The following is a 25,173-nucleotide window of genomic DNA, read 5'->3' as shown; positions in this document are numbered from 1 at the left end:
CTTCTTACAGAAGAAACAGCAAAAGCATAACCTTTCATATTTATAGAGGTCATTCAATCAAAGACTGTGTTCTATCCGAGTTTGGGAGCTGTGTGTGCTCCCAATTTTCAGTTATGTGGAAACAAGGTAAGAGAAAAACCTGGGTAGACGTGATTGTGTGGAAGCAAAGTAGGAGGAAAAGCTACCCAGGTTAGAACACATCAAGAACACAGTTTTTGATTGTGTAAATTACCTCATAGCATTTTCAAAAACTTGGAAATTGAGCATAGAAGCCATAAAGAGTAAGTGAGAGGATTAAATGTTCCCTTTAATGAAACATGTTTGGAATATAAATAACGGAGCATTGGTTTCACTTACTGTGAAGGCTTCTTCTGGTTGCTGGGGCCAGGTACATCTCATGGGTTATCCTCTCTCAGGAGCTCCAGGCAGGACAGAAAGTAAATAGTTAAAAAACTAAGCCACATCCACTAGGGCCTGAGGGGGATAACCCCGCCCCAGTTCTTTCCAGCCGAGACATAAGAGGACAAAGGCAATACAGAACAGTAGAAACAGCTACTTCAGAATAAACAGGTTTAAACATTCCAGAATAACAGAGTGTAGCAACCAACTGTAGAACTAAATGTCAGTCTCCATCATTTAAACAGAAGTAGACCAGAGCGCAAAAACCACAACTGCGTGGTCCGAGATGTCCCTAGTGAGGAAGAACTTGTTGCAAGACCCGTCTGCCAAAGGTCGCCCAGGAAGACGCGAAATCATCGATCTTGTAATATTTGGTGAAAGTGGAAGGCGACGCCCAGGTAGTTGCCTTGCAGATCTCTTCAACCAGTGCATTAGTGGAAAACGCCACCGACGTTGCTGCTGCTCTAGTAAAATGTGCAGAGAGACGGGTTGGTGGCCTCAACTTCTGAACCTCGTAGGCCATCGATATACACGCTATAATCCACGTTGCAATAGTGGTCGATGATACTGGGACCCCCATGGAACGTGGGTTGAACGATACAAACAGAGCGTCTGACAATCTGAATGAGGCTGAGCTTCTAATATAGGCCTTAAGACACAGCCTAACATCCAACTTATGCCATTTCCGCTCCCTAGGATGGACGGGTTTGGGGCAGAATGAAGGTAGGAACACATCTTGTGATATGTGGAAGGGGGACGCCACCTTTGGCCACATGAAGGGATCCGGAATGAGCCTGTCGGACTCTTTCTGAAATATACAATATGACTTGTTTTACAGACCTCACCTGCAGCTCCGAGATGAGCCTTGCAGAAGTGATGGCCACCAAAAAGGCCCATGTAAACAATAAGACCCTGATCGGAATAGCTGCCAAAGATTCAAAAGGGTAAGCTTGCAATGCCTTGGGGACAGTATGTAGTTCCCAAGAGGGGAACCTGTGCGCTGTTGGAAGCGACATCAGTGAGGCGCCTCGTAAGAACCTACGCAGGTGAGGATGTGACTGAGATATCTTGTCCTTTTCTGCTGAGAGCAACTCCACCAACGACAACGCCTGCCGTTTCAGGGTTTTCGGACATAGTCCCTTCTCGAACCCTTCTTATAAGAAGAGCAGGAGATGACATAACTTAGCCGTGCCCTTCGGAACGGAGTTGTGTGACATTCAGCGAAGGAGTGCTTGCCGTGTATATTGATAAATTCTCTGTCGATGGACTTCACAATGCCAGCATAGTGCTGAGAACTCCCTCCAAGTAGCTGTGTTGGCTCAGGACTCGCCACTCAGTTTCCAAACGGTGAGCTGAAACCAACATGGATCCAGGTGTAAAACTGGACCCTGATGGAGCAGCTCTGGAAACTAGGGTCTCCTGGGCCAGAGTAGTGCCACTAAGAGTATTCTTGCTTGAAGACGATGCACCCATTGCAGGACTCTGGCCAACAGAGGTGTAGGAGGATACGCATAAAGGAGAGCGTCTGGCCATGGACTGGATAGCGCATCCACAGCAATCGCCTCCATGCATGGAAATCTAGTCATAAACACTGGTAATTGCGCATTCTTCAGAGTCACGAAGAGGTCTACCTCAGGCATGCCCATCTTCTCTGTTATCTGGGTGAAAACTGATGGATTTAGAGCCCACTCCCCCGGTTGGATGTCAGCCCAGCTTAACCAGTCTGCAACCAAGTTCAGCTCTCCCTTGACGTGGTGTGCCATCAGGGAAGGAAGGTCGCTCTCAGAAGGACAGCCTCCTGGTGAAGTGACCTGGACCTGGTCCCCCCCTGCTTGTTTACATACGTCTTTGCCGTTGTATTGTTGGTCTTTACTAATACGTTGGTGCCTCAGATGATCTCCTGGAATGCTAGTAGTGCTGGGCGAATTGCGTGGAGTTCCCTCCAATTTATGCTGTGAGAACGCTCCTCCTTGTTCCATAGCCCCTGCGCCGACTGGTTGAGGCAGTGGGCTCCCCAGCCCCTGTCACTTCTGTCTGTCATGATGAACCTCTGTGGGTTCAAGAAGGTCTTTCCCCAATTCAGGTTGTTGGAGTCGATCCACTAGCGGAGAGAACGATGCAGGTCTGGTGGCAACTTCAGAAGCAGTCTATGCTTCCTTGCGATTGCCTTCTGGTGGGGTAGGAGAAACCATTGGAGGTCGCGCAGATGAAGTCAAGCCCACAGAACCGAGTCCAGTGCGGCCACCATCAAGCTCAGCAGTCTTGACAGGGAAGCCAGAGGAACTCTTGGACTCGCTAGGACCAGGTGAACTTCTGTCTGGATAGTCTGTAACCTGTCTGGTGGAAGCAAGAGGTGGTCCACTAAGGTAACTATGATTACCCCCTAAAGTAACTATGATTACCCCCAAATGGCGTAGCTTGTGGCATGGCATCAATTGACTATTTTCTCCAGTTATGATGAAACCATGGTTCTCAAGTGTTGCGATAGTAAGGGCCAAGTCTTGTTCTGCCTCTGGGAATGATCTCATTTGCAGCAACCAATTGTCTATATATGTAAACAGATGAATCCCTTTCTGATGGAGTTGCGCCACCAGTGGCGCCACCAACTTTGTGAAGATGCGAGGGGCTGCTGTAATGAAAATGCCTTCCAGCATATTTAAACTGAAGGTATTGCCTGCTTTCCGGGTGTATAGGAAGATGCAGGCAGGCCTCCTTTAAATCTATGGACACCAGCACATCCAGATGAAAGAGTGCCTCTGAAACTACTCTTAGAGTTTCCATCTGGAAATAAGTTCTGCGGACCCATCTGTTCAAAATTTTTAAGTCTAAAACAGCTCTCCTTGAGCCATCCCTTTTTGGGACAGTAAACAGGATAAACTCCCTCTCCCTCCTGTGCTGGAGGCACTGGCTCCACTGCTCCGATGTCTAGGAGGTGTTGGATTGCCTGGACCATCGGCGAATGCTTTTGACCTTGGAGTGGGGATAAAGCGGCAGGGAGAAGAGGAGTGAAACTCTATCCTGTAGCCGTGATGGATCGGCTGCAGAACCCAGTTGTCTGAGGTTTAATCTTCCCAGGCTGGGGCGAGATGAGACAAATGCCCTCCAAACCTGACATGCTTCAAGTCATTGTTGTGGCTTCTGCTGCTTTGACTGAACAGCTTGCTGTTTGTAGGTACCGAACCCTCTAAAGGGTGCTCTCTGATGATTCCAAGATCCCTTCTGGAATTTTGTATCTCTGTCCCGGCCCCGGAAGGGCCAGAAGCTATGAAAGAGCCGATTGCATTGGAAGGGCCTTTTGAAAGGCTGTTTATCAGTCTTTTTATTGGTTGAAGGCATCATCTTTCGCTTATCAGACGACTCTACAAGAATGTTTTGTAGGGCAGAGTCACAAAAAAGCTTCTTGCCGTTGTAAGGGACGGTGGAGAGATTAAGCCTAGAGGTAGAATCAACTGTCCAATTTTGAACCACAAGTGGCATCTGCCAACAACTGACGAAGCTGCCACTTGCGCTGAGAATCTAATCGTATCAAGAATGGCATCAGCCACAAAGGCCTGCGCTTTCTGGATCTTTAGTAGTTGCTGTCTCAGCTTAACTCGGTCCCCTGGAGGATCACTCAGAAGACTGACCACCCATAATGAGTTGCGGGCTGCCATGGATGCTGCCGCTGTTGCGCGGATCTCCAGGGATGCGTTCTCATGACACAATTAAATGACAGCTTGGCCTTCTTGTCAGCTATGTCTTTTAGAGAAACCTCACCCTATCGGGAACCCAACACCAATTGCGAAATCTGGGCATCCGCATTTGGTGTCCTCAACATATCTGTAGTGGTTTGCTGAAAAGAATAACATTTGTTAGCCATGGACGTAGCCTTGCGGTTGGAAGCTGGTGTCAACCATTCCTGTTTGACTACATCCACAAACAACACTGGCATGGGCATCAGCATGTCCTTGGGGCGTGCTCTAGCAAGACCAAGTGCCCTTTGGCAGAAGTGTCAGAACTCTGCCCCGCCTCTGATTTCAGTCCAATTGTATTAATAATTCTGGACATCAGTGAGCTGATGCCCTCGACCACAAAGAGGTGATGTGAGACCGAGGCATCATCAGCGTCCTCCCCTCCAGACCATTTCCCGTCATCCTTGTCTAATGGAGTCTCTGGGTCCGGATCAAAACCTCCCCCTTCATTAATTGGGTCTTCATGGTCAGAAGGCAGATTAGGCCTCTCTGAGTTCACAATGACATTTTTCTGAGGTGCAAGTAAACCCCTAGGGCTCCCAGAGTCTGACTGGAAGAATCAGAGGAATGGTCCCATGCCACCTTGCCCGGCTCACTATGCTTACGCTTGCTTTTGGCTTTCTTGGGAGAAGGACTGACAGATTTGCTAGATGAGGAGCTCACACTGGGTGACCTATGCCTTCTCCCCTTTTTGGATCTCTTACTCCTCTTAGGGGGCCTAACCTAGTAAAAGGTGTCAATGATTGCACTGCGAAACCATGCTTGCCACTCAGGTGGCACAGACTTAGGTAAAACAGCAAGGTTAGAACTAGATTCTTTAGGCCCAGTCTCTGCAGCAGACTCCCCCTGCTGGCCAAACACCATAGTCACAGTCTTAAGTCTTTTCCTGCCCTTTTAGAGACTGTCTCACTTTTACATTACCCACTCCTTTAGATAAAATGGAGTAATTCTTCGCAACCGTCGCCATTTTAGGAACAGATGACGACTGTGATGACCTTGCTGCCATGCCAGTCAGGTTGCTAGCCAGCTTGCCAATCCACCAATCTCTTCAGAAGTTTGTGGGGCATTGGCAATAGGGAGCCTCCGAAAGCGCTCTTCACAGCCACTTGAAGCTGCCTGAAGCAGCGTGGCGCACTGGGCCGCAGTAGCATGAGTCTCACGGCCGAGGGTGGGAGACTCGACGTGGCCCCTTCGACGATCGGGATGGGCGGCTCGAGAGCAGCCGTCACCGATGTGGGAAAATTAAACCCTTCTGAGGGGGACTCCGTGGCCAATAGATGAAACACGGCCGATTACGGACTGTCAATTCACTACTGGCAAATTTTTCAGGTGGTTTTTGGGAGGTCGGAAAAGCGGCCTTGTTATGAAGAGCTTGCAGCAGTCCGTGCCGATGGGGCCTACAAGTGGCCCTGAAGCCTCCGAGGCCGAAAACACTCAATCTCTTCCCCTTGTTGGAGAAATAGTTCTGAACCTCTCTGCCTGGCTCCAAGCAACGGAGAGGAAAGAGGAGATGAGAGGGAGAGAACGGGGTGGGGGGGAGAAATAGATGAAAGAAGGGTGTTTTTCTTTTAGGTAATAGCAAGTAATAAGGATCAGGGACAGAAAAAAGGATTTGGAGAATGGAATACTGTAGTAATATCAGCAGAAAATAGAGAAAGCTAAAAAACGCTGCCTTGGAGCTTGCTGAGGACAGAAAGAACTGGGGTGGGGTTATCCTCCTCAGGCTCTAGTGGGTGTGGCTTAGTTTTTTAACTATTTACTTTCTGTCTTGCCTGGAGTTCCTGAGAGAGGATAACCCATGAGATGTCCCTGGCCTCAGCAACCGAGAACTTACTACAGGTATTTACTAAACCACTTCTATGTAATAATATTGTAAAACGTAGCTCTGTCTCAAGTAAAATAAGGATTAAACACATGTATGTTGTCAGTTGCCTAAAGTAATTCAACTGCTGATTTTGCAGTTACAGAAAGCTATACAGTTTCTGACAAGTGTTCCTGTTGTCAGCTGCAAGATGGCACAGTTCAAGAACACACAAGTTGTATGTCAGAAATAAAGGCTGGAACATTAAATGGAAAGCCCTTCTATTTTAGTACTTTCAGTAAGAGTATGAATCCACACTGGCTCCAGGTTTTCAGGGGTCCTTTGGGAAGACTGTATTGATTGATGAGTCCACCTCACCATTTCCCCCAGTGTTTCTACCTCAGAACAGACATTCTATTCCCCCACCACTGAATTCATCACTCACTGCCACCCAGAGGGAGAGGGTGAGGCAAGTCAACAATGGCTACTGCTACTTCTTGATGCTTACTTTCCTCCAAGAGAGCAAGTGGCAATGGCAGGATGGAGGAGGAGCAGCAGCAGCAGGCTTGACACTCCCTCTATGGGACAATGGGAACTGGACCTAAAAGAGCGAGAACAACCCCTGCTGAGAGACAAGGAGAGCAGGTGGTGGTTGTGGTAGCTGTGACAGCAGCAGCTCCTCCTCCTCCTCACAGTACTGGCTCTCGTGCTTTCTGTGGGCCAGAAAACGTTCAGGCAGCAACAGGGCCCCTATTGTCAGCATTGGTCCCATGCTGAGGCATGGGCCTCAGCAGGTTCTCATCTATGTCCATTCCCAGCTCCCACCCTGTAATGAATATTACACCACTTTGAAACAACAGACTATGTACGAGTTTAATTATACTAGTATGTTACTACTGAATGGGACCCACAGAAATCTATGCTATACCCTGTTAAGAAAATATTCCTTACTAGTTCTGCAAAGTCTGCTGCCTCCAAGTCACTCAGAGCTGTATCAATTTCTACCTGAAAGGAACACACACACAGTGCCATCACATTTATCAGTAATAATGATGATCTCTCAGATTTCCGATACTATCCTAGTTTTGAGGCAATAGCCTGTAGCACACAAACAAATCATAGTTGCATATGTTGTAGCAGAATCCCAGTAACATCAAGTACAAGCTCTTGAAAACTGTGATAAGGAGGGTCAAAAGAAAGCCATCCAGTAGTTGCACACTTTACCCTTTCAGAAATGAAAGAAAAATATTCTACTTCTCAGCCTCCTAAACCCACAGTTTAATATAAAAGATATGTCAATCTTGGGTATTTCCATGGGTTAAAACAAGGCACAGGCTCCCTTGAAATCTGGCAAAAGCTTTAGTATCCAACTGAGTTATTATAAAAATCTTTTTCACTCAGGATTTAGTTTTTGTCTCTATGGAAATTTCCAAAACATTCTCACAAGCTACCTTTGTACCACCTAAGAAGCGTTAAACTTGCACACTTCAGCACACTACAGGCGCTATTGGTTAAAGTTTTACAAGAAATAACTTTTATAGATCCAAGTAAAGTCCCAAAAGGTTAAGGCCAAAAGTATGCTTCATACTGAAAAAAAACTTAATTTGTAAGAAGGCTGCTGTACTCCCTGTGGAGTATGTAAACAAGGTATCTTGGTGAGAAACTCTAGTTTTAGAAAACAGTGCTGCCAGAATCACCAGCCACACAGTTGGCGTTCAAATAATTACGTTTCTCTGCTCTTTCTTGCCTCAGATTGGAAACTTATGTCTGCCCCACATATAGCAGGCAATTTTTCTCAGTTTTATTTTATGTATGGTTGCTAGCCATACACTTAATAATGGGTATGCTGCTTTTCTGGCACAGAACCAATCCATCAGAAATATAAGACTTTCAAACAGAATAGAATCACTTTGAAAAATATGGGGGGAAAGGTCTTAAAGACATGATATTTAAAACTGCCCCTGTCATGAACTGCAAAGAAGTTAGCAAATTTTTCAAGAAAGGAAAGATTCAGATATGTATCATATGGCTACTAGATGGAGACTGATTACAGACAGTACTCAGTTCCACATGGGATGAAGTTCAAGACTGGAAGCTGAACATAATTCCTGCATGAAGACCTTCCACGCAAAAATTATGAAACATGCGAAGCATGTAATTACGACACAGACCAAGTGTGGTTAAGACATATATCTTGTTAGAAGCTTTAGGAAAAAAGAATTACGCTACATAAAGCCAGTAATAATTTAGTGATAAGCACTGCCTTCCATGTAGAATGCAGTCTTCTTTCTTTCCAATCTTAATGATGCAATCCAAAATCCCGATTTTAGACCCTCAAGTTTAAATCACAGTCAGTACAGTAATTTCCCCAATATTGTTCTGGAAAACTCAGAACTGTTGAGTCCTAAAGAGCTTCATCGGCACTTCATTAGAGCAAAAGCTATGAAGACTGGGAAGCAAGTTGTACACAATGGCTGACAGCCAGAAGAAGTCGCTCAGTAGTATTACTTAAGAGTTACTCTGAATTTCCATTGACTTCCTCTAGTAAATGTAGTCAGGCTGTCATCCAATGACTCTTCTTACCAATAATAATTCAGGGTGTTACATGGCTAAATATTCAGAATCACAAGCCCATACAGCCTCAAAGCTGAGCTACATATTTCTTTAGAACAGCCCCTTGTGGCCAAATATATTATGTCTGTTGAGATTTACTGCAGTAAAACACACACACTCTGGGCTGACAGACTTAAGGTTTAGCAGTATTGGTGAGAGAATTGTGCCTCAGTCACATGAAGATTTCTGTATGCACCTTAGGAACTCTAGCTATTCCATTCTGACCACTTGCGCCAATGTTGACATAGAAAATGATGCAGAATTTACCTTAATTTCTTGTGGCAGTGATAGCCAGCGTGCTCCTGGAAAGTTGTACAGAAGCAATGCACTGCCGTCATCATAACGGTGGGAACTAGAGCTGGCATTTGAGTTGAGCCTAGCAGGCTGAAGTGCTTGCTGGAAGAACAGGCTGAAAAAATGATCCAACTGGGAGATGTTTCCCACCTGGCAAAAAGCACTGAACAAACATGAACTAGAAATTAGAACAACAGAAGATGTGCCAGTTATTTACATAACCCTTGCGTACAGCAGCAGATGCTTTACTGAAGGATACGAATTTGGACTAAGATTTCCTGAAGATTGAAGGAACAAAAATAGGAATTGGAGCATGAGGTTCAAATTGTGTGAAAGAGAAACAAACGGGAGAAAGTTTCAATACACATTTCAGAGTTTCATGCAATTTATTTTTAACGCGATTCTGTTCAGCCACTCTTTCAGCCATCCAAAGAGCCATGTAAGAAGCTCTGTATACCTGTGACATCTGCCTGGGCAGGGGTGAGGTTTGGGTCAAGAGAGAGCTGTGGTTGAACAGATGACCCCTGGAGTCCAGAGGCAGAGGAAACAAAGAAACCAAATGCACATAGAGAAGCCCTCCCTCATCAGTCTTCCTATGAACCTCTCCATTTGTGCCTCTGAAAGGCCAGGATGTACACAGGATTACCACCATGTTGTGTCACAGAAAGGAACTTGACCTAGGCCTCTCCATCACCTGTCTAGGAAGCTCGATAACTTTCATGGGAGCTTCAGAAAGAAGCTTATTTTCAAATCTCTGGTGCACCAATTGCTGCCTTCCCTATTCTTTTCAGTACTAGCCACTTTGCTCTGCAACACTGGCCCCTTCACCCACCTTTAGAGTCACTGGCCTTGCTCACAATTTACAGGTCAGCCTACAACCAGATGGTTCCCCTCTCATCTTCAGGTGCCGTGGGGTGGGTATCTCATTGATCCACTGACCAGGCAGGTGGTCCCATGACTCCTGGCTACAGTAGCCAAATCAGACTTTGGGCTTGTATTTCTCATAGAGCAACTTCGTAAGCCACATGGCCAAGTATCATGTGCCTCAACACTAGTTTGTGCTATGGCATGGACAGCTGCTATTTAAAAGAAAGCGGGTAATGTCTTGTAGGACTCATGTCGAACAAGCCCTCTTTGATCCTGGTATTTGTGTTTTGCAAATTCAGGAGGAATAGGAATAAAATATTATGTCCATTACACAGAATTGTCTCTATTTAGAGCAGAATTAGGTTAAATGTTAGCAAACCGGTTGATATAAAGTTAGCATCATGGCTTCAAACTAGCTGAATAGTTATGTATAACCAAGAGAGCTTTGACCTGGAGTTTCTCAAATAGAACCTCCCGATACTGTGTCGCAAACCAGTTCTAAAACTTTCAAAAAAGTAGTTTGTAACAAGGCTGCTGTCCAGTGGAAAGTCCCAGCAGATGCAATTTTCAAGCAACAGAATAGGCCAGGATATGTTACTACAGAACACAATATATTTAAGAATGCTTACCTATCCAGAGAACTGTACATGAACGTTAAAGTTTGGACAACATCTGCAATCATGTTCCTTAGCTGAGAAAGAGGCACGCTAGAAAACCAGAAGAACCCCTCTGAGAACTGTGCTTACAACATAACAAAAAGAATACTGATGAATCTGAATCAAACTTCTTCATTTGATTGTGCAACCCCGCCCCCAAAATTGCATCCAAGTGTCACTGAAAACAACAGAATGAGACTTGGTGTAAAATCATATGTACACTGACTTGAAAGTAAGAAAGAAAGTCACTTTACCAAGTTAACATGCCTATTAAGACTGCATCCTTGGTGAGTTTCAAGTCTACAGCCACAATACAAACAGTGGCCCACATGCTGAGCAGTGTTAGGAGGGCAGAGCTAATTTGCCCATGCTGCAGGCTTGCTGTGAATCCCCAACGGGTTGTGGTATTCCTGGCTACAAAGGGAAGACCCCTCATCAGTCTGGTTATGTTCAATTGTCATTGGCTTGTCTCCCCTCACAGAACTGTTTCCCACTTATTTTGAAGTTTGCTTATTTTCCTCTTCTCTCCCAGTCTGTTTTGAATCACCTTTATTACATATTGGCAAAAAAGCAGCATATAAATGTAGTAATTACATTATGCAAGAGGCTACCTACATTTTCCAGCAACAATACCAGAGCTGTTTTAATGCGACATGCATGATTTTTACAGTATTATAGATTAGAATTTAGAACAGGTCTACTGAGTAAATTTAATGAATAGGTTATGCTCAAGAGAGACCAACTTGCAAATGTACCTTTCAGCTGGGAGACCAATTACAAGGAGCTTGTCCGAGTCCTTCCAGTAAGCCATGTGGATCAGTTTCTCACATAAAAACATAGATGAACTACAAAAGCAAGCACAAGGGAATAATCTATCATGAAAACATTCCAGCACAAAACTATATAGGGTATGTCCCCCACAACTTTAACTAGCTGACAGCAATGGCTGCATACTCTACTTCAGTTTTGGTGGTTTTGCCCTTAAAATTAACCCAATGGTTGACATAATGGTTAACAGAGCACCAGTGATTCTGAAAAGTTCAGCTCACTTGGATTCACCACTGGGTCAGCGATGGGGAAAATTTCAACAACTTCCAAAGGAAGTGCTCTGTAATACCCAAATATGTCTCGGGGGTGGGGGGGAGGTGCCCAGCCTGCAAGGCATTAATCTTTATTATGGTCACAGACCAGTATAAAGTACATTTTAAAAACCTAAGTAACAATAGATTTTACACTCTAAACTAAAGCACACTACTAGCATAAGATGATTTAAAATATACATTAAGAAATATAAAAGACACTAAAATCCATTACTAGCATAAAATGATTTAAAATATAAAATATAGGCATAAGACTACACTAAAAATCTAGCTATGGCTAGAATAAGAGACGCAGTAGACTCTGCACTATGATTTACTACTAGCATAAAATGATTTAACTACGGCTGCAATAAGAGGAGAAGAGAGCTGGTTAGGAGAGGAGATCTGGTCTTGTGGTAGCAAGCATGACTTGTCCCCTTAGCTAAGCAGGGTCTGCCCTGGTTGCATATGAAAAGGAGACTAGAAGTGTGAGGACTGTAAGATCTTCTCTTCAGGGGATGGAGCCGCTCTGGGAAGGGCAGAAGGTTTCAAGTTCCCTCCCTGGCTTCTCCAAGATAGGCTGAGGTTAACCCCAGTTCCAGAATTGTGTTTGCTTAGGCTGCTTGCAGCCCGAGCAGACACAGAGACAGGTGCCTAGAGCACCTGTCTGATGGCGGGAGTCCCCCAATGCTCAGCACACAGTGCATTGGGGGATTTCTGGAGGCCGGGACAATGTGTCTGGCAAGCTGCACAGCTCCCAGGAGTGCTGCTCGTGTGCATGGCCAAGCCACACAGCCAAGCAGGCAAAGAGATTGGGGTTTTTTTTTGGGGGGGGGTAAGTACAGCACAGTCTTCCCAACTGCCTGCTCCACCTCCCGGTTGTGTCAATAGCCTTAGTTTCTTCTCAGTTTGCAATTTGGCTTTTTAAAAATTATTTTATTTATTTATTTATTTATCAAATTTGTATGCCACCCCAAACTTTTGTCTCTGGGCAGTTAACAATAGCATAAAACCAGTTAAAAACATATACAAAAGAAACTTAAAAACAATTTTACAATTTAAAAATAAACCAAAGATTAAACCGCAAATTTTTTTTAGGAAGCTGAGAAAGCGTAGGCAAAAAGATGTGTTTTCAGGTGTTTTTTGAAAATTGCCAGAGATAGGAAGGATTGTATCTCAGCAGGGAGTGCATTCCACAATCTCGGGGCAGCAACTGAGAAGGCCTGTCCGTGTGTAGCTACCAAACGAGTTGGCGGTAACTGGAGACGGACCTCCTCAGATGACCTCAATGGGCGGTGAGGCTCGTAGTGAAGAAGATGATCTCTTAGATACACGGGGCCTAAGCCATTTAGGGCTTTATAAGTTATAACTAGCACTCTGTATTTTGTCCGGAAACCTATTGGCAGCCAGTGTAGCTCCATCAGTAAAGGAGTAACATGGTCTCTCCGAGATGTCCCAGAGACCAACCTGGCTTCCACATTCTGAACTGACTGACGTTTTCGGACTACGTACAAAGACAGCCCCACGTAGAGCACATTACAGAAGTCAAGTCTGGAGATTACCAACAGATGTATCAGTTTTGAGGTCATTGATTGAGAAACAGGCGCAGCTGGTGTATCAACCAGAGCTGATAAAAAGCACCCCTGGCCACTGCCTCAACCTGAGAAACCAGGGAGAGGTGTGAATCCAGAAGTACTCCCAGACTGCAAACCTGTTCCTTTTGGGGAAATATGACCCCATCTAGAACAGGTAGATCAAAATCATTTCTAGAGTTCTGACCATGCACAATAAGTACCTCTGTCTTATCTAGAATCAGCTTCAGTTTATTCTCCCTCATCCAGCCCATTAGTACTTCCAGGCAGGCATTTAGGGAGGATATGCCATCACCCGAAGAAGCTGACATAGAGAAGTAGATCTGGGTGTCATCAGCATACTGGTAACACCCAGCTCCAAATCCCCTGATGATCTCTCCCAGTGGTTTCATGTAGATGTTAAAAAGCACTGAAGAAAGTATGGAGCCTTGAGGAACACCATAAACTCAGATTTTGAAGAGCAGTGATCTCCAATTGACACCATCTGGAATCTATCCCAGAGGTAGGAGCGGAACCACTGTAAAACAGTGCCTCCCACCCCCAACCCCCTCAGACGTTCCAGAAGGATACTATGATCGATAGTATCGAAAGCCACCGAGAGATCCAAAAGGACCAACAGAGTCACACTTCCACGGTCCATTCCCAATTGGAGATCATCCATCAGGCCGACCAAGGCAGTCTCCACCACCACCACCCCCCGCCCAAAAACCAGTTTGAAATGGGTCTAGATAATGGGTATTTTCTTATTCGTTATTAGCAGCATCTGCTATAATTTTTCAATTAGTTTTTTAAAATTATCCTTTACCATGCAGATTCCATCAGCAGCCTGACTAATCTATAGCATCTAGGCAACTTTGCCAGTTTCAGATCAGTGCATTTATAAAATGTGTTCATACCAGACATATAACAAACCCCTTTATATAAAGTGATACAACCAGCTAGTAAGGAATAGAAAGATAAGAATTTTTTTAAAAACCCTATTACCTGATTATATGAGTTCCAGTCATATTTTCCAGAATGTCACACAATGTGAGAAATATTCCTCTTACACTTTTCAGTTTTTGGGAAGCTTCTGATATGGGGTACTGGTAAAATATTTCTTGCTGTCAAAAATGCCAGTTTGTATATTAGTTGAGAATTAGTTTTAGTTGAAGGCATGAAAGCTTGATTGCAAGACTTGTTCATTAGTTCTTCTAGAAATCTTAGATCTCATACTTGAAAAATCATAAAGAATGTGGGCATTCTGGAAATGCCCAGTAGCCTTAAGTACTTATGATGGAAAACATAAAATCATTAGGCAGATTCATGTATCTATCTCTCTTTGACTGGTAGGAAGATGTACAACATTATTTAAGAATGATCATTAATTTACAAATATGATAAGTGTGTTCTTCTCCCCCACAAATAAAGTGATATACAGAAGTTTACCAACAACTTTCCTTCTTCTGCATGTTGATACACATTAAGCACATCTTTTCGCAGCAGGGGGTCAGCATCACCTGTGATGCTGCATGCACAGCACTCTACCCACAGTGTTGCAGAACAGCTCTGTTCTGCTGCAACATAAAATATACAAGTACAGTTGTGCAACGCGTTGTCCATTATTTCCAATGGACATCATGCAACTGTCCTTGAACATGTTTAGGTAGCAGCAGAATAGGGCTGCTCCACAACATTGCAATCAGTGTTAGGGATGTGCACGGAACCAGCACCGGCAGGGGTTTCCCTTTATTTATTTATTTATTATTAAAACTTTTATACTGCCCTTCCAAAAGGCTCAGGGTGGTTTACATTAAAACACCATTAAAATCAGTTAATAATTAAAAGAAAAATTATAAAGCATAAAAATGATTAACAATTAAAATCATCATAAAACAGCAATTAAATAATCAGAACAATTTAAAAACAAGTTTTAAAAAGCTGAGAAAGCCTGCTTGATGAGATGTGTTTTTAAAAAATTGCCAGAGATGAGGAGGCTCGTATCCCAACAGGGAGTGCATTCCACAATCTCGGGGCACCAGCCGAGAATGCCCGTCTCTGTGTAGCCACCAAACGAATTGGCAGCAACTGGAGACAGACCTCCTCAAGTGGCCTCAATGGGCGGTGGGGCTCATAACGCTCTCTTAAATACCCTTTAAGGGTGGTGGGGTTGCACTTACCACTCCCGCTGCTTTCCCCCTGCCGGTGCTCCATTCTTGTGAAAAGTTTTGGGGGCAGCAGCGTTCCTCCCTGCCACCCCTGCCCCCGTTATTGTCCAGAAATACTGGAAGTAGCAATTGCGTGTGTGCTTGCCACCGCGCATGCACGCCTGTTGCATGTGCATGTCACGCAGCGTGAGACGTGGTGGCGTGCGCATGCGCTATTACTACTTCCGGTATTTCCGGACAATAACGGGGGAAGGGGCAGCAGGGAGGAATGCTGCCGCCCCAAAAACATTTCGCAAAAACGGAGTGCTGGCAGGGGGAAAGCAGTGGGAGGGGTAAGTGCAACCCCCTCGGCGCCAGACCAGCCCAAGTTTGAACTGGTTCGGAGGGCTCTATAATGGTCTCCAGACCAGTCCATGCACATCCCTGAACTATCTACTGAACTGTGCTGAATGTGTGCCCATCTTTGGATTACAACACATACTACCAAAGCTGAATGTGTGCCAGTAGAAGCCCTACTCTAGGTGCTCCAACCTTCAGAGACCAGATGGATGGCCCCCTGGCCTTGAAACACCCATCCAAAGATGTCTGTCTGGTGCCTACACTGAGCTCCTTCAGATGCCAGGTTAACACTGCTCTTGGCCATTTTATGACTGAGTTTCCTGCTGCTGACGTATTAAATTGTAATGCCCTGAAACAACAGAACTCAAAGAAGCATCCTCTGCTTTAGTCAGGGGACTAAGAGCTGGCGTTGGGGGAGGGAGGGAGATATCATGATGTTATTGTGATTTTGTTGTGAGCTGCCTTTGCGGATGGGGCGGTATAAGCCTCCAAAAGAAATAAAATAAAAGTAAAGTCTGCTGTCAAGTCTATTTTGACTCCTGGCGCCCAGAGAGCCCTGTGGTTTTCTTTTGGTAGAACACAGGAGGGGTTTACCATTGCCTCCTCCTGCGCAGTGTGAGATGATGCCTTTCAACATCTTCCTATATCGCTGCTGCCTGATATAGGTGTTTCTCATAGTCTGGGACTATTCCATAGTCTGGGAAACATACCAGCAGAGATTTGAACCAATAACCTTCTGCTTGTTAGTCAAGCATTTCCCCGCTGCGCCACTTAAGGTGACCTAAATAAGATAGTGAACTGTTAAATTGTATGCTTCTAGATTACTGTGAGTTGCAACACAGAAATGGAAAGTTGGTTTTATATGATAAAACAGATCATCCCAGTATTCACACCCATCATACAGGCAGCACAAGCTGGGATCCTTGAGACCTGGGCATGCCTAGTGGAATTTTTTTTGTATTTTTCTTCCTTAAACAGGAGAACCTCATGCAATATAAAACACTGTATTTGAAACTCCCTTCTATTTTGGGATAGGCATGCATGGAGTTACTGTTCAAGAAATTCAAGCTGAAGGCCCCCTTGGGAGCACAAATCTAGTCATGCAGTTCTTTGCATCCTGGCCAACGTTTTCGAAAACTATTTACACATTTCCTGACATTGTAAGAACGTACACGCTTTTTAAGCTGAATGAAGTTGCATTTTGCAAAAGGGAAGAATGCATGATTTTTGCCGACTTAATTCTTATGTTCTACAGGACTAAACTGAAGTAGGATGTCTTAGGTTTAAGGAATTATCTCACCCATGAGTGATGATGCAATGTATTGGTCTTTTAGTTTTTGCCTTACAGAAGAAAAATAATGTAGATTAAATTGCCTCACTTTCCAAGCATTAAACAAACGCCACCCCAACACTAGGACATGTAATTTCAGACTTAATTATCATTCTTAACCAATGCAACTATGTCCTGAACCTTCCCTTCCTCTTTCTATCCAGCCAGTGCCAGAACTCAGTTGTGGACACTTTCTTTTCAGACAGATGAAAAACAACTTTGAAGCTCACTATTGAAAGAACTGGCAGGTCTGTGCCACTTTCATCCAGTTTAATTATCTGTTTTGGTTTTTTTTAAATCCTCCTAACAGAGATTCTATGCATCAATCTGTCTCATCAGGGGGAAAAAGTCTTTTCTAATTACAACACTGCATGGAATAAAAAAAGACCTTGGTTCTCTTTATGAACAAAGGACCTTTAAAATGTACATTTGTGAAATTTCTATACTCTTTCCCAGGGAAAGAAAAGAAAAACACAACAAAAGATCTTAGCAGCAAATTCTAAACATTACTGCGTTGGTAAGGTCTAATGTGTATCACTACACAAGATTATCCATCTACAAAGCAAACAGAAAGGTGTCATTGGATCTAATAGGCACAAAGGTCAGGGATAATAAATGCAAAGAAACTGCAGTTGTAAAAGCAGCATTTTCTGAAGAGAACACCATTCTAATTAAGCAGCTTGACTGTAAATAACTGAAATTAAAATTTGTAATATATCTTCATTTATAATTTGAATGAATTTTGACAAAGCCTTTTCCTTTAATCCCCAGAGCCTTGGCAGAGAGAAACAGCTGAAACACCCCTCAAACCTCCAAGAACTAGACTCCAACAAAGGATGCTTTCTTAAAGAGTGCCTTTTCACAGTGAAAGGAGATTGTGTCTGCAGCATAACAAGACCAGCGTAACCTCTATGAAACTCATTCAAACTCAAGGTATGAAAAAACAGGGCTATTCTATTAAAGTTTTCAAATTTACATAGAAAACATTTATGAAGCCAACAAAGTCTCCCAGTTTCTTGCTTTAGATGAATACTAAAATTCTACTGGCACTGACAGGACTTGCTCCGTTAAGATATACATAATGTGAAGTTCAGATACGGCCAGGTCTATACATATAGCAGACTGTGGTGGTAGAATCCCAAGGTTGTGAGGGGGAATGCAGATGAAAGTTACCATTTTTTCCCTTGAAGTACAAACCCTTTCCTGTGTGCAGAAAGCTAGCACATACCAGGGAGATGTTTGTGCTTATGCCTTGCTACTATCTGCAAGGTGGTGTTTAAAATAAATAAATTAAATAAATTTATTTTATTTATTGTTTACATTTTATATCCTGCTCTTCCTCCAAGGAGCCCAGAGCGGTGTACAACATACTTAAGTTTCTTCTCACAACAACCCTGTGAAGTAGGTTAGGCTGAGAGAGAAGTGACTGGCTCAGAGTCACCCAGCAAGTTGGCTGAATGGGGATTTGAACTCTGGTCTCCCTGGTCCTAGTCCGGCACTCTAACCACTATACCACAATGGCTCTCCAATCAATCAATCAATCAGAAGAACATTTAAAAATGGTGCCTTCTACCTGAAGTCTGAACTGATAAAATCCATTCCATCACCTCATTCTGCTGCCAGTGTAGACCAGGCTATATTTGTATTTTAATGAGTGTTCCAAGTTGCAACAACAGCTTGAAACACTCCTATTAAAAATATAAGACAATCCTGGCATTATTTATTTATCACATTTATATCCCGCTTTTCCTCCGAGGAGCTAGGAGCAGTGTACATGCTTAAGTTTATGTGCATTAATCAGCTGCATCAGTGACTTTGTAGCAGACCATTATATATTGCTGTATTTGCTACTAGTTCCTGTTAGCGATAAACAGCTTCATGACTAGCTTCACATCTTTCACTGTTCACAAGTGTAGTACATACCTACCTCATCCTTTGACGAATCAGAATCCAATTTGAGTGAGAGATACATAACAATATGAGGTATACTTTGGATGGAGAACTGTGGGTCGCTGTTATGGTCTTTCCACAGCAATTTGAGCAGGCTATTCATAGAAGCTTGTGCCTGCTTACATTTTTGTTGGGATGATTCTTCTGGTTCAAAGACAGATGTTTCAAATGTAAGCTTCACCTATTGGAAAAAAGTTAAACTATTTTAACAGGACATAGTTTGGGGCCTATGATGCAGAAGCAAAGAACGGAAAGCAGAAGAAAGTATATTTCTAGTGTTCCAGGAACACTTGTGCAAGCCCTAGCAGAAGACTTCTCAGAGAGCCACACCACTAAGTAACAAGGATTGTGTTTTAGCATGAGAAATATGGTGAATAAGGAAGATACAGTCTGCAGCATATAAACTCCAATGGGGTATTAAAAGGTTTGGAAAAGAGCTTGTGCAAAGCCTTGCACAAGAGTTTGCACAAACTGACAAACCTCTCTGGATCTAGGGGCTTTTTTCATGCAACGCTCCTTCACTAAGTTGGAAATAGCTGTCCACAAGCAGAAAAGAACATAACAACAGCCCTGCTGGATCAGGCCCAAGGCCTATCTAGTTCAGCTTCCTGTTTCACACAGCAGCCCACCAGATGTCCCTGAGAAGCCCACAGGCAAGAGGTGAGGCATGCTAGGGTTCTAACTAACAAGTTCAGTTAGGGATCTGCCTTTGTTTCCTAGGGCCAGTTTAGACAAATCACTCCACAGTGCATGCAGTTAGCATAGAGATGTGTTGAGAGTATGCCTGTCATGATGTCCTCTCTAGACATCATAATGCCCTCTTGGTGCACCCTTTTAATATGTTGGGGGGGAAGGGGGCTGTTCACTTGTTTAAACAAGTAAGTGAAGCATGAGTTGAGGGGCCATTTGAATGAACACCCCACCCCCTGCAAAACAGGGGCGTCAGGACATCACAACAGATGCGCTTGGCATTCCCCTTTCTAATAGCGTGTGTCAGGCACTGTATAGCCTGAACTGGCCTTCAGCCAAGAATACAGAGACTTTAACACATATAAATGCAAGTTATCAATACTAGGAAACCCATTAAGTGCAAAGGACGTTATTTATGTAGTCAACATTGTGAACTATTAAATGCTAGCTATTAATGCTAGCCAGCTATTAAATGCTTTAACCTCTTTAAATGGCCCACCACATCTATCTTTCTATAACTGCCCTCCCATCCTGTCCGCTTCAGAGATGGCCACAACAATGTAGTGCAGCTATGCACTAGGTCAAGACTGGTCTTTAAACTACTCCTGCATTTAATGTCGAAATGTTAGTCCACTCAGTGAGGTGGGGAAGCAACCGTTTACATGGAGCCTCCACACTTGCTTTGCAGTTTGGGCTTGGGGCTCAATAGTCTATGCATTATGTTGGATAACTCCCTAATGATGACTTGAAAAACAGCAGATAGTCCATTTCTGCTGCAGCATAAAATGTGTTTCCAGTTGCAAAGCATTCAAGCTAAGGTTCTCCAGAGGTCTCCTTTCAATGATCTTGTTCCCGTTTTGGCTCAGCTTGTTCAGGAACATGAGGAAAAAGTCAACGTTAAACATAACGTTTTTGAAAAACTGTAGGGAAACAATTACACGTGACAGATTTACCAATGCTGGACATTTTAAATCCATAATAGTAGTAGATGCAATGAAGGGTTTTTATTTGTGTCCATAGAACACACAAATGCAGTGGAAAAATAAATACTCAATAAATGGTATAATCAAACCATATATTCATATATATGGATTGATTATACCATTTATTGAGTATTTATTTTTCCACTGCATTTGTGTGTTTTATTAACACGGTATTCTGATTGAGATTTCTTGATTTCACGTGTTCCCCCTTTTGTATTGTGGGTTTTTATTTGTAGCATCTGAGCAACAAGGCAAAGAGGTGCTCTAATTATAAAGAGACATACAATTAATTAAGCAACATTGCCTGTTCTCATTTGACTGCCAGCAGATTGCAATAACTACAGCAACTGTGTTTGGCCCAAATTAGCAGCTGAATTAGATTCTCACTGGGTCCTTTCCAGCATCTAGCCATTTCACTAGCTTAAGCTCATAGGGTCAGTGCAGGCATATCAATATTCAAGACACTGAGTGGGATTACATGCTTCCTCTCTTCACCCTCTACTCTCTCTAATCAATTTCCCCCACTCTTTACTGCCATTAAACACTGGGTCATTTAAAAAACACACAACAAACAGGTTTTATACTACTATACCTTCATAGGACCTGGAATGCAAGACAAAACCCTTTCTATATTTTCAGAGTTTACATCAACATCATTTACTGCAACAAGAACATCGCCTGGAAATAGAGGCAAAAATGAGATTAAGAAAGCAGCAGGAAGATAACTGAAGAGACAACAGCCCTTTAAACAAGACAACTGGCTGTATCCCAAATACGTCTTCTGGGCATTTCCATTCATGAAGGGGGTGGGTGTGGGGGGAAGGGAAGATTGTCCCCATTCCCTCCCACTGCATTCATTTTGCTCTGTAGGATGACTTGACTTTCGGGAATGAACTTTCAGGGTCTGTTGTGGGGAATTCCTATGCAGGAACTTCTTTGTGATAGAACACAACCCAATATCCCAAATAGCAAGTTGACAAATATTGTTTGGTATTACTGAATATTAAAAGGCAACATTTCAGTTATACTGTCTTGATATTTCATTCTAACCAGATAATGGTTAATCAATACAAACTTCATTGGGGACAAACACAGTTCCACAAAGGGAGCAAAGTCTTCTTGACAGAGATCATGTAAAGAACTTCTCAGCAGACAAAGTATGTGCCTTTTCCCCCAATTTCCATTGTTTTCATATAAAGCAGAATTTATACAGAATTATGCATGATTCTTGCATTTGTCTATCAAGTACATTCCTAATCTACTCATATGTTCGTACCTGGAAGCAACTAAGACAGTTTTTGGTGCAGTAAGCGTTGCTTGGAGAATTGTGTGCAATGCAGTCTTATGATACCTCTCACTGCCAATAACTAGGCTAATACAGAGAAAAAGCTTCCTTACATCTGATTATGGTAGTGCTTGGTTTTTCAAAGTGTCAGGCAGGCCTCTCCAAAGAGGTGAGGCAAGGGAGATGCAAGTTTCTTCCCACAGATGCAACCTAATTTGTGTATTCAACCACTGATCCAGCAGACACTCACCTATTTCTCGTGAGCACAACTCGGACAGTCTGACCTCAAACACAGAAGCCCAATTCAGACATTATGCTGTACAAGTGTACAGATGTCCAGACATTTGTACACATGTGTGAATTACCTGTGCTCATTTTAAAAGTGAACCTGGATACAGGCCCTTCAAATGCCTGGCGCAGAGAGGAAATGTACTTCTGTATGTGTTCAGTATAATATGTGAATCAGTGTACCTGTGAACACTGTACACTCGTATGAGAGCTGAACATAATGTGTGAATGGGCCTACAATGATTGCCAGTTCCTAGGGCTAATACAACACCTTGTTGTCACAAGGCCTTTTGTGTCACTATCTCAGATAATGAGAAGTACACTGTTAGATTTCCTCTGATGTATTTGCTTTTATGCCAGACAAAACCCACCACCATCTTCGCAATAATCACAGATTTAAGGACATCATCTTCTTCTTTGTAACTTTTTTGGTATGCACTCACTCACTCTGTTCTGGAGCTAACTTTCCCAACACTATTTTTCAATTTATGTTTAGACGACCTTACCAACAAGAACTAGATAGGGAATGTCTTGAAATGCAGTATCATGGCCTTTTCCTTTCCAAATGCTACTTGGCTGAAGACACACATATGCAGTTTGTGGACCCTGCCAGAAAAATTCCACTGAAACAAGGTACCAGAACATTTTGGGGTGGGGTAAGAATCTAGCCAAAAGGTATAAGAGGAGATCCTTTTGTTAAGAGACTCTTCACTCCAATGGACAGACAGCTTCCAGGACTGGAACTGCAGCACATACATTCATTCCTAGGAGTCCCTAGAAATTTACAAGGATATCCAGGTTACACTAAGGTTAGCTAACTTTCAAATCCTTAACTTGATTTAAGAAAAGCTCATGAACTTTTAAAACGTTAAAAGGGCCTATTTCTTGAAACATTTAGGGAAGAATGGATTGGTATAGAGACAAACAGAACATTTACTCAATCTTTAACTCCCACCTTTGACTTGTGAACTGTAATTTTTTTTCCTTGATGGTTTTGTAATTTTAGTGTAATTATGTACTTCATAAACTTGTATACTTTAAAAAGAAAAGTTCAGTTTGTGCTATTTCATTCTGTGTGTGTGTGTGTGTGTGTGTGTGTGTGTGTGTGTTGGGGACATGGGTGCAACTGCTGAAATAAGCCATGCCTACCTACCATGCTAGCCTATAGAGAAAGAGAAGGGAAAGAAAACTATCCCATAGCCACATGGAAAGGTTATCCCAGGAAAGGAATCCTAGAGGGCCAAGGAGACTCTCTCGAGGCAATTATATGCCATCATTAACAACAATACTGTTATTATCCTGCTGGCAGCAGTAACTCCAATCTCTGGTTGGGTAATGAAAGAAAAGATGGGTGGAGAATAGGAAAATGCCACCCACTGAGGTCTAGAAACTTGGAACTTCAGTCTGTCTGGAGTTTTTCTCATGGTAAAACTGGATTTGTATGAGTTCTTTTAGCACAACACTGAACTATGTTTGTTTCATACCACTAACATATACATTGTTGTCCCTGCCCACCCATTTCAAAACCCCTAAAAGTTACCTCAAGTACTTTAAAGCTTTCTGTATTCAACTTTAAGAATCTGTTAAGGGGAAAATATATGCTGAATAGCAAGCAACAAATAAGAAACTGGCTTTGAATTTTCTGACATGCTTCAAAAACAGCCAGAGAATAAAGTAAAATACTCATTAGAAATAAAGCTGGACAAGCTAAAACACTTACCCACAACAACATTATGTAAAAAACTATATGGTCATTTATTCCAAACCCAATGTACTTATCTGAATCTTATCCTAACTCAAAAGATGATACACATACTCACAAAGATGAACAAAACACACACTTAACCAATGAATACAACTGTGGAAAGGATATATATTTTTGCTTGTTTTCTTTGGCATAGTGAAATGTAATATTCGTTGAAAAATAGTTTTAGAACATCTTTGTGGTACACGCTTTATATAGTTAAGTACAGATACAGATTTAAAATATGGTGCACAAAAAAAAATACTTTTCAAGTTTTAGAGTGTGCCAACTCAAGGTCTTCACTATTTTTTCATGGCAGAAATAATTCCTGAATATTCTAAGATGTTGCTTGAGCTAGGAATTCAGCTTCTCTACTTTATAGGCTGGCAGAAGTTACATGCTTTAAACAGAGTAATAAGTAAAAGAGGCAACCAAATAATCACACTAAAGATGGCTCCAGGAAAGATGCAAGGCTGCATGAAATGGTTCCAATGAGCCAGTGAGATATAAGGATGGGATCTGGGTTTGAATGCCATAAAACCCACTGGGTTATGGGAATGTCTCTCCCTCCATTTGCCTAACCCACCTCACACAGTTATTTGGAGGCTGCAGTCAAGTAAGAATGCAGATCCTAATCCAGCCAGGATTAATTGTGACTAAATCTCTCTCAGCCTAACCTACTTCACAGGGTTGTTGTGAAAGAGAAACTCAAGTATGTAGTACACCGCTCTGGGCTCCTTGGAGGAAGAACGGGATATAAATGTAACAACAACAACAACTGTTTTCAGAGGGGATACAGTCAGAATTAACATTAGCCAGAGAAAAAAATTGTAACCTACTCTTTGGAAAAAGCAGGAAAAATATAGGAATTAAGCAGTAATGTACTTAAGTTAAAATACTCAGATTAATTCATTGACAGAACCCTAAAAACAGCAAGCTGTAACTAACAAATATCAAAGTTTTGGCATTGCCCAAACACTGTGAATTTACAATATTTACTCAGGAAAAGAGGCAAACTAAGAGCTCTTATTAATATCTTACTAGCAATTTAGGCTATTGTGATGGATGCTTAGACACGGTGTCTACATTAGCTCTTTTTCAGAGGTTCAGTTTCATATATGCAGAGCGGATCAAGCTGCACTACTTGCAAGGGAATCTAGATATGCATCTTTCCAAGGATGTCTGCCCTGCTGGGAAGCATAAGCAGGACTGGTACTGCTCCAGAGGGGTCAGCACCAAGGCATTCAGCATCTCTCACTGCAATGTTCTGCTGCTCAGTTTTCAAAAATGACATATTTGGCAAGGAGAACAGATGTGGCAAACAGCTGGCAAAACAAACAGCTAGTGGCAAAACACTAGCAGACTGATTCTCTTCCATGCACATC

The 25,173-nt window shown here is 42.8% G+C and overlaps 1 protein-coding gene and 1 long non-coding RNA gene across 7 annotated transcripts in view; one reads left to right on the top strand and one right to left on the bottom strand.

Moving 5' to 3' along the window:
• Nucleotides 1-25,173, bottom strand: part of INTU (inturned planar cell polarity protein) — a 56,517-nt gene that overhangs the window by 14,782 nt on the left and 16,562 nt on the right. For 3 of the 4 annotated variants that reach the window (XM_053254134.1, XM_053254133.1, XM_053254136.1), the window contains 7 exons: nt 21,064-21,149; nt 18,776-18,979; nt 14,017-14,135; nt 11,117-11,206; nt 10,335-10,412; nt 8,812-9,001; nt 6,883-6,936 (listed from right to left, as the gene is read on the bottom strand). In XM_053254134.1, coding sequence (XP_053110109.1) covers nt 6,883-6,936; nt 8,812-9,001; nt 10,335-10,412; nt 11,117-11,206; nt 14,017-14,135; nt 18,776-18,979; nt 21,064-21,149 — 821 coding nt within the window. The remainder of the gene's footprint in view (nt 1-6,882; nt 6,937-8,811; nt 9,002-10,334; nt 10,413-11,116; nt 11,207-14,016; nt 14,136-18,775; nt 18,980-21,063; nt 21,150-25,173) is intronic. The other variant, XM_053254135.1, reaches the window with a different exon arrangement.
• Nucleotides 503-23,043, top strand: LOC128326729 (uncharacterized). Of its 3 annotated transcripts, none has more exons than XR_008308228.1 (3): nt 503-797; nt 17,620-17,781; nt 21,111-23,043. It is a non-coding gene; the product is annotated as an uncharacterized LOC128326729 (long non-coding RNA). The 3 variants fall into 3 exon arrangements; XR_008308226.1 differs by lacking the exon at nt 503-797 and adding an exon at nt 5,009-5,969; XR_008308227.1 differs by lacking the exon at nt 503-797 and adding an exon at nt 16,497-17,096.

Source organism: Hemicordylus capensis, chromosome 5, assembly GCF_027244095.1.
Source record: "Hemicordylus capensis ecotype Gifberg chromosome 5, rHemCap1.1.pri, whole genome shotgun sequence".
Taxonomy (NCBI): Eukaryota; Metazoa; Chordata; class Lepidosauria; order Squamata; family Cordylidae; genus Hemicordylus; species Hemicordylus capensis.
Note: the sequence above shows the minus strand (reverse complement) of the source record. Positions and strands in the feature narration are given on the sequence as shown.